This window comes from Nicotiana attenuata, unplaced genomic scaffold (genome assembly GCF_001879085.1).
Source record: "Nicotiana attenuata strain UT unplaced genomic scaffold, NIATTr2, whole genome shotgun sequence".
NCBI classification, from domain to species: domain Eukaryota; kingdom Viridiplantae; phylum Streptophyta; class Magnoliopsida; order Solanales; family Solanaceae; genus Nicotiana; species Nicotiana attenuata.
Window position 1 is genome coordinate 162,263 of NW_017670245.1, and position 9,232 is coordinate 171,494.

General features: G+C 37.8%; 1 protein-coding gene across 2 annotated transcripts in view; it reads right to left on the bottom strand.

Moving 5' to 3' along the window:
- Positions 1-6,702, bottom strand: part of LOC109236583 (putative deoxyribonuclease TATDN1) — a 9,564-nt gene extending 2,862 nt beyond the window's left edge. For both annotated transcript variants that reach the window (XM_019402778.1, XM_019402776.1), the window contains exons 1-7: positions 6,525-6,702; positions 6,423-6,443; positions 6,238-6,338; positions 1,222-1,279; positions 1,061-1,104; positions 892-972; positions 87-157 (exon numbers count right to left, since the gene is read on the bottom strand). In XM_019402778.1, the coding sequence (XP_019258323.1) occupies positions 87-157; positions 892-972; positions 1,061-1,104; positions 1,222-1,279; positions 6,238-6,338; positions 6,423-6,443; positions 6,525-6,546 (398 nt within the window). In that variant the 5' untranslated portion in view covers positions 6,547-6,702. The remainder of the gene's footprint in view (positions 1-86; positions 158-891; positions 973-1,060; positions 1,105-1,221; positions 1,280-6,237; positions 6,339-6,422; positions 6,444-6,524) is intronic.
- Positions 6,703-9,232: the final 2,530 nt, after the last annotated feature.

Genomic DNA, 9,232 nt, shown 5'->3' on the forward strand with positions numbered 1-9,232 from the left:
GGGGGGGGGGTAGTGTGTGTTCATGCGGGCCAATTAAGGATGAAGGAAGAACTCATAGGGGCGGGTTATGTGAAGCAGATACATACTTCTTTTGAATGTCAGATGGACAAAAGTGAAGTCTATCATAGTCCAGCCCACATTCGCCAATCGCAACCACCTTGTTTGAAATGAATTTTGTCGTCAGCAAAGTAAATAAATAAAAATATACTAGCATTATTTATTTCAACTTCTAGGCACCAGGGAGACAAGTCAGAATTGAAATAGCTCCAAACTTGCTAGCCAATAAATATAAAGATTCATTCAGAAGTGTATTTTCACGAGGGAAAAGGAATGAATCACATGATGAGCGACTGAGCTATATTATCAGAATGCAAATCATATACAAATTTGCATCTTATAAGCAAATCTTTGTCTAAAAAACTACTTACAGACTTCACTATTTGATCACCTTCTACACTAGCACAATAATAGGAAGTTAAAGAAAGTTGATCTCCAAATGTGTTAGGCCCTTATGAGATTATCCAATTCTTTAATTTCATGAAGCTCTTCTTTGGGCAAAATCTTTTCCTTCTGTGATTTGCAGGCTACTAAAAACCTCAAATCAGTTAAAGGATGAACTTAAATTGATCAAAATTTCACATCTTAAAAGTGTGCAAATGATTAAGTATTATTTTGGTTATACTAATGTCATTTTCGGAGAAAATCCTTGTTGAAAAGTTTGGAGGAATTAACAACATGACCAGTTAACCAGGAGCTTAAGCTGCTCAGAGTTCACACATTAGAAAGTATAATATTAAAGCTTGCCAAAATTTGCTAAATTGAAAGAGCATTTACTAAGAAGGTGTAAATTGAATGAATCCATAACCTTATATATAACGAAATTGAACGTACTTTTCCTTTTTCTATTCCCTCTTTAGCCAATGTCAAAAGATCCTGCAAATGCTTTTCTGGATCCCCACTGTCTTCAAATTCCTGATTGAGCACAGAAGAAGAAAATGACAAATGCATCCAACATATATGAACGGGTAGGCCATTAGATAATATCAAGAGTCAAACCCACTTTGCATCTTGTTGGGTGCACGCCCACAGTACAGAAAAGTCTTGCTGCAAAAAGAGTTAGTTCTCAAGGTCAAACGTGCCCATACATTTGAGAAGCCAACTCGCTGAAAACAAAGAACACTAGGAAGAGTAAACTGGCTGAATAAGGGACATATGGACAACCATCTGTTTCCGCAATTGCAAGAGCTTCCTTTGATTCTTCAAGAGAGCCACCAGTTACCTGGAAGAAACATTTACAGCGAAAAAATACTCTTAGAGCAGGGAACATTTTTTTAATCAATAAAATAAAAGATTTTTCTCAATAAATTTCTCCAGCAACAACAAAAACAAACCTAGTGAAATCCCATAAGTGGGGTCTAGGGAGGGCGTGCGTATGTAGACCTTACCTCTAACTGGGAAGGTAGAGAGGTTGTCTCCGATAGACCCTAGACTCAAGAAAAGATATAAAGAAGCAGTAACAATAATAAGATACTAAGAAATCGAAGGGAAAGATAGTAAGAAAATAGTAGGTAATAAAGCAATATAAGACTAAGGAAGATACCAGACAAACACTAATACTAGTGGTATGGAAGAAAACGCTCGATTACCTACTAACCGTCTACCCTAATTCTCGACCTCCACACCCTCCCATCAAGAGTCGTGTACTCGGTAAGCTAAAGCAGCGGCATGTCCTGCCTAATCACCTCTCCCCAATACTTCTTTGGCCTACCTCTACCTCTCTTCGTACCCACCAAGGCCAGCCTCACACCTCCTAACCGGGGCATCTGTGTTTCTCCTTTTCACATGCCCGAACCATCTTAGCCTCTCTTCCCCCATCTTGTCCTCCACGGGGGACCACTCCCACCTTTTCCAAAATATCTTCATTTCTAATCTTATCTAGCCTCGTATGCCTACACATCCATCTCAACATCCTCATTTCAACTACTTTCATCATTTAGAGAGTTCTTGACTAGCCAACACTCTGTCCCATACAACATAGTTGGTCTAACCACCATTCTGTAGAACTTACCTTTCAGTTTTAGTGGTACATTATTATCACACAAGATACCGGACGCGAGCCTCCATTTCATCCACCCCATTCCGATACGATGTGAAAAATCCTCATCAATTTCCTTGGATTACTGAGGTATGTCTCCAAACCTCCAGCCTCTCGTTAACATTGTCTCGCGTCTCATCAATCAGGACTATGTCATCCGCAAATAACATACACCATGGTAGGCTACAGACACACCTCTAGACTCCAAACATCTCCATAGAATCTCTCTAGAGACTGTTGTGCGTTTTTTCTAGGTCAATGAATAATATATACAAGTCCTTCTTCCTCTCCCTATACTGCTCAACCAATCTCCTTACAAGGTGAATGGTTTCTGTAGTGCATGAATCGGAGCTGGTTCTAGAAAATAGACACACCCCGCCTCACTCTCACTTCTACCACCCTCTCCCAAACTTTCATAGTATGGCTTAGCAGCCGATACTCCTATAGTTGTTGATGTTTCGGATATCACTCTTGTTCTTCTACAACGAAATCATCATACTTCATCTCCATTCTTCGGGCATCTTCTTCGTCCTAAAAATGTCATTAAACAACCCAGTGACCCATTCCAAGCCTTCCTTACCCACGTTCTTCAAGAATTTCATCGAGATATTGTCTGGCCCAATCGCTCTTCCTAGCTCATCTTATGCATAGCCCCTCGACCTCCTCAACTTTTATGCGCCTACAATACCCAAAATTTTGATGACTGTCGGAATGCTCAAAAGCACCCACCATAATGTTCATGTCCCCCTCTTCAGTCAAGAGTTTATGGATGTATCTCTGCCATCATCGTCTAATCTGTGCCTCCTCCATCAAAACTGTCTTCCTCGTCTTTGATGAAGCTAATAACAAATTTACCATTTGATGCCAGATTATAAAAGAGAGAACATGATGTTAATTAAAAGGAAAGAAATATACTCCCTCCGTTTCAATTTATGTGAACCCATTTGACTGGGCACAAAGTTTAAGAAAAGAAAGAAGACTTTTGAACTTGTAGTGTAAAATGAGGCACATATAGCTTGTGTGGCTATAAATCATTGCATAAAGGCAAATTGTTTCCAAATAAGGAACGGGGTCATTCTTTTTGGCACGGATTAGAAAGGAAATAGGTTCACATAAATTGAAACAGAGGGAGTAGTTTTTTTTATCATTCTGTCTACATCCAACATATCCACAAGATGAGTGTTGCAGAAATGTCAATGTTGCATGGATGTGCGATGATGCAAGATCGGACAAAATTAGAATGATCATATTTTGTAGAAAGGTGTAGGTAGCACACATGGAGGATAAAATAATTGAGAGTCACTTCAGATAGTTTGATCATGTCTTATGTCGCCCTCCAGACACACTAATCTACAAGTGTAAAACCATGGTGTTCAAAGGTGTTAAAAAGGGACAATATAGGTCTAAAATCACATGAAGGTAATTATATCGAAGGACCTACAATATGCCGGAATCCATGCAAACTTAGCACAAAATATGTCACAAGTGGATGAAAAAGACCCATATAGGTGATACTAATTAATTGAGATTACGGTTTAGTTTTCTAGGAATATTTGAGTCTTCTTAGAGATTTGTATGCCAATAGAAAACTTAAAGAATTTCTATTGCTAGGGAACCTATATCTTCATATATTTGATTGATACGGGTCTAAATGGAGCAACATGGTTAATGAAGATTCATACAGATGATCCCAACTAGCTGGGGATTGAGGCATAATTGTTGTTGTAGAACAAGTCCAGTAATTAATCTTCCTCGCTAATATTGAAAAAAGAGATTTCTAGTACTAGCATAAGCTTATTGGAGAAAATGCTTTAATACTCAAATCTCCATATGAACAACAATTAGGTTTATTAGGACTTGGTGTTAATAATGTGGACAAAAAGTTAAATGAGAGATATTACTGCTGATATATTCCTCTAACTACATCAGTGCAAAGTCAATGACTGAAGTAACAAAACTAAAAGAAAAATGGATGCCAAGGGTCGACAACATTAATACCAACAAATTACATGTTAAGTTAAACATCCTCCTATTTTCAAGAAAGCATGGCCAATGATTAAAGAAGAGGTATATGCAGCACGGGTGATGTTTCCAGCAATTAATTGCACCACCATTACTCTACTGCCTAAAATTCCTAATCCAGTGACAATCAAGCACTTTAGACCTTTGCCTGTTGTACAATGTTATACAAGCTTATCTCTAAAGTCATTGTTGGCAGATTACAGAAGATAATGCCATACATCATCTCTGAAGCCCAAGTAGGTTTTACCCCTGGGAGAAAGATAGCGGATAACATCATTCTAGCTCATGAGTTAGTCAAGGCATATTGCAGGAAACATATCTCCCCTCGATGCATGCTGAAGGTTGACATGATGAAAGCCTATGACTCTGTGGAATCAGTATATTTGGAGCAATTATTGGAGTATCTATGCTTTCCCACAAAATTCATTGAGTTACTCAATCATGATCAATGGTGAATTGACAAAGCCTTTTGAAGCTGCCAAAGGACTTAGACAGGGTGACCCCATGTCACCATTTCTATTTGCAATTGCAATGGAATACCTAAGCAGGCTACTTAAAGGGTTGAAGCAAGCTAAGGAATACAAATTCCATCCAAGGTGTGGCAAGCTCAATATAACTCACCTCAGCTTTGCAGATGATCTACTGATGTTTGCCGGAGGTGATAGTAAATCAGTTCAAACGTTACATGCTTGCTTCAAACAGTTTTCAACAGCATCTGGACTACTAGCCAACCTCACTAAAAGTGCAATCTATTTTGGTGGAGTTGCACAGAATGTAAAGGTGGAAATTTTGCAAAACACTGGCTATTCACCTGGGGATTTGCCTTTTAAATACCTGGGAATTCCTTTGGATACAAAGAAGTTAACAGTTGTGCAATGGCAACCACTGATTGAGAAAATAGTTGCAAGGATCTCCTCTTGGATAGCTCGAAAGTTGTCTTATGCTGGTAGGGTATAGTTAGTACGGACAATGATATTTGGTATTCAATCTTATTGGTCCCAAGTGTTCATATTGCCAGCTAAAGTGATAAAATTAATTGAGTCCTATTGTAGAAGCTATATATGGTCAGGCACTAATACAATTACAAAAAAAGCATTGATAGCATGGGAGAAAATGTGTCTGCCTAAATCAGCTGGAGGTTATAATCTACTAAATCTTCGAGTGTGGAACAAGGGAGCCATCACTAACATCCACTGGGATTTGGCACAAAAGAAGGACAACGTTTGGATAAGATGGATTCACACATATTACATCAAGGGGCAAAGCATTATGGAAATGAATATACCTCAACAGGCAAGCTAGATGGTGAGGAAGATCATGGAGGCAAGGACAGTAATACAACAAGTGCCAACAGACAAACAAAGACAGAGTATTACTAAGCAAGTGTACCTAGGACTACTGGGAGACTGCAGCAAAATGGCATGGAGATCCTTAATGTTTCACAATGAAGCCAGACCTAAGGCTGTATTCACAATGTGGATTCAGTGCCATGGTAGACTGTTAACAGCAGATAGGTTAACTAGATGGGGAATTCAAGTCCAAAATGTAGCTTATGTAGTAGTGCAGATGAATCACATTCACATCTATTTGATGAATGCAGCTTTTCCAGAACAGTATGGTGGAGACAAATTAGCAACTGTCCAGCAAATACTTGTATAATGTCCATTATGTTCTGCTTATAGTATAGGGTATAGTGATAGATGTATGTAAAGAAGTAAGCAAGTCGAGGATGACTTTGCTGATTTGTAATGACTTCTTTGGTGATTAATGAAAAATATAATTACCAAAAAAAAAATCCTCCTATTTTCTCTTTTCCTAGTGGCACTAAACTAAGAAACATGATTTTACAATTAAATATTCCATCTTTTAGTACACTTTTAAGTGGAGAATCATTTGGGTTTTCACACATCAGAATTGTTAGACAAATTTTTAATTAGAAGTGTGAAACTTTATGTGCAATTTAATCCAAAAAAACAAAACTTGGTAAAAGAATTGTAGAAAAAACTCCACATTCTTTATAGCAACAATATTCAAACAAATCCAATCAATAATCATAACATGAATTTGGAAATGCAAAACAGTAACATGTAAATAACAAAGAGAAATTGGGAAGGATTTACAATTATGCGATCAACTCCAGCGCTCCATGCCCTCTTCAGCACAGCTTGAATGTCCCCCATATGATATTGCTTCCCATTGTATATCCCTTTGAACATGCTATCTGAATTTGTGGAGTTTTCTTAGAATTAAGACAAAGAAAACAAAAACTTGACTGCATCTTGGAAATATGTGGCAGCTGACTCACCAGTAAAATTTACGGCTATGTCTGCTCAAAAAAAATCTAGTTAGATAAGGAGAGTATATTGATTACGACAAATTGACGCGGAAAAGAGATGCAGTACATCACCTATCATTCGTACCGTCGCCATGGCAGCTGAAGATGCTTTGGTCGGAAAAATACTTGCTTTTTATATTATTTCTAACAAGTTTCGGCTCTCTGAAATTGCGAAAATAGCACATTAGTCCAGTGTTTTATTGTTGTTACAACTTGAATGCATAGTCGAAGTTTTGGGCCTTCCTCGCGAGTCGCTATCGGGCTTGTAAAAATAGCACGGTCTAGCCACTTTTCGGATTGGTCATTCAAAAATAGCTAGCGTTTATCAAGTTAATGAAAAATACCCACTATTTTGCCGCAACAGAGACCGGTCGAGCATAATATACTGGAGTTTGGTGCACCTGTGTATGAATTTCCAGCATATTATGTTGGAACTTCAACACACGGAAAGTTCCAGCATAATATACTGGAGATTCGAGCACTTGTGTATGAACTTCCAGTATATAATACTGGACCAGTATACTTTGCTGGAACTCCAGTATATTATGCTGGAATTCTAGTGTACTTATCCTGGAACTCCATCATATAATGTTGGAGTTCCAACATACTTATCCTGGAACTCCAGTATAATATGCTGGAGTTCAAGTATACTTATGCTGGAACTCCAGCATAATATACTGGCGTAATTTTTCGGGTTTTGAACAGTGTTTTCGCTCAGATTTATCTTTACATGAAAAAGTGGCTAAATTTCGATTACTTTTGAAACTGGGCTATTTTAGAACTCTCACTTATAAATTTGGCTATTTTTGAATTTCTCCCGGCTAGCTTCTCCTTGAGTTGAGCTTACTAGTATGTAAGGGGATTTGCCCCTATAAAACATTTTCAGAAAAGGGCCAAATATGTCCCGGTACTATCGAAAATATTTTAAATATACCCTTCGTTATACTATCTGGTTATATAAGACCCTACCGTTATACTATAAAACAAATATACCCTTATTTTTAACGGAGTGCGTGGCTTCACCAGATTAAATTGACCCATTCCTTTCTTTTTTAACCCGGTTCACTTGCAAAAAATACTACCCGACCCAAAGTCCATCCCCATTGTTTCTCTCTCTCTCTCTCTCTCTCTCTCTCTCTCTCTCTCTCTCTCTCTCTCTCTCTCTCTCTCTCTCTCTCTCTCTCTCCCCTCCTTTTCTCATCTCTTCTCCTCACCTTACTGTAATGACCATGGCTGGAATCTCTACCGGCGAACTAGCCCTAAATCATGGAGAACCTTTAAATTTGTCACCTCACACCTTCTCTTCGCTTTCTCTACACCTATATACACATTTATAAACGGATCTGGAGAAATACATAAAAGAGACCGGAGATCTGAAAGTTTTGGGTCTGGATTTTATTGGATATGGCCGGAATACATTTTTCCGGTAAGTCATCTGCTCTCATTTTTCACATTTTCCTTTTATTTTACGGATCCGGAAGAGAGACGAAATGGATAGCCGAAACTCTGACCTCGGTGTTTGGTCAGAATCTTGCCGAAGAATTTCCGGCGACCTTTGTGCACATGTTCCCTCTGTTCGCTGCTCCATTGTCTAACGCCTTTGTAGCAGCGTCTCAGGCGACTTTTATTGTCTATCTGATGGTTAGTTCATTTTTCAAAACCAATTTTTTGAGTTATGGTATCGAATTAGTCTAACTGGTTTTGAAAATAGATTTTAATTTTGAAATCTGCCAGAATCTTGATATCCAAACTTATTAAATTGCTAGAGAAATTGCAATTTTTTATTATTGCCATGGTCTCATCGACAGTGTTGGTATTGCTTCATCGGGTTTTACTAACTTTGTATGGTCTATTTTGATGTTTCTATATAAGCCTTTTTTTATGGTTCCGGCAAACCTCCAATAATTTATGCACAATTCTTTATTTCTTGTTTTGTCACTAACAAGTAAACTTTGGGTCGGGTAGTATTTTTTGCAAGTGAAGTAGTGAACCGGGTAAAAAAAAAGGAATGAACCAATTTAATCTGGTGAAGCCACGTGGCACTCCGTTACAAATAAGGGTATATTTGTTTTATAGTATAACGGTAGGGTCTTATATAACCAGATAGTATAACGAAGGGTATATTTAAACTATTTTTCGATAGTATAGGGACATATTTGACCTTTTCCGAATCATTTTTCGTGCTTCTGTTTAAAAGATAGCCACTTTTCCCAAGTATTTAAAACTTAGTCAAAATATAAACCATTGCGCAGAGACTACTTTTCGGGCTGACCATTGTAGGGTATGACTGGCTGACAGATCCATGTCAAGTGAAGATTAAAATCAGCGGTCGAAGAGTTTCAGAAGAACTGGGTTTCTATCGCTTGTCACACCTCCCTTTTTCCGGGTGATTGCGGAAAGAAAGGAGTTTTTCTAATTAAAATGACATTATTCGAAAAGGGATTGATTTTATTATTTAAGGAGTCGCCACTTGGAATTATTTAATTTTGATGTTCCAAGTCACCATTTTGTTTAAACCCTAATCAAGGAAAGTTTTGACTTTGAATTATGGTCTGCGAAACACAGAAAACCGGGTAAGGAATTCTGTTAATCCAGGAGAAGGTGTAAGACACTCCTCAGTTCCGTGGTTCTAGCACAATCGCTTAGCAATTTATACTTGGCTCAATTAATTCAGATATCTTACATGTTTTAAGAACTTGATGTACATTTTCATTTTTACCACTCTTAATTACTTGATTATCACAATTATGAAATTATTTTGAAACAAATCACATGTGTAT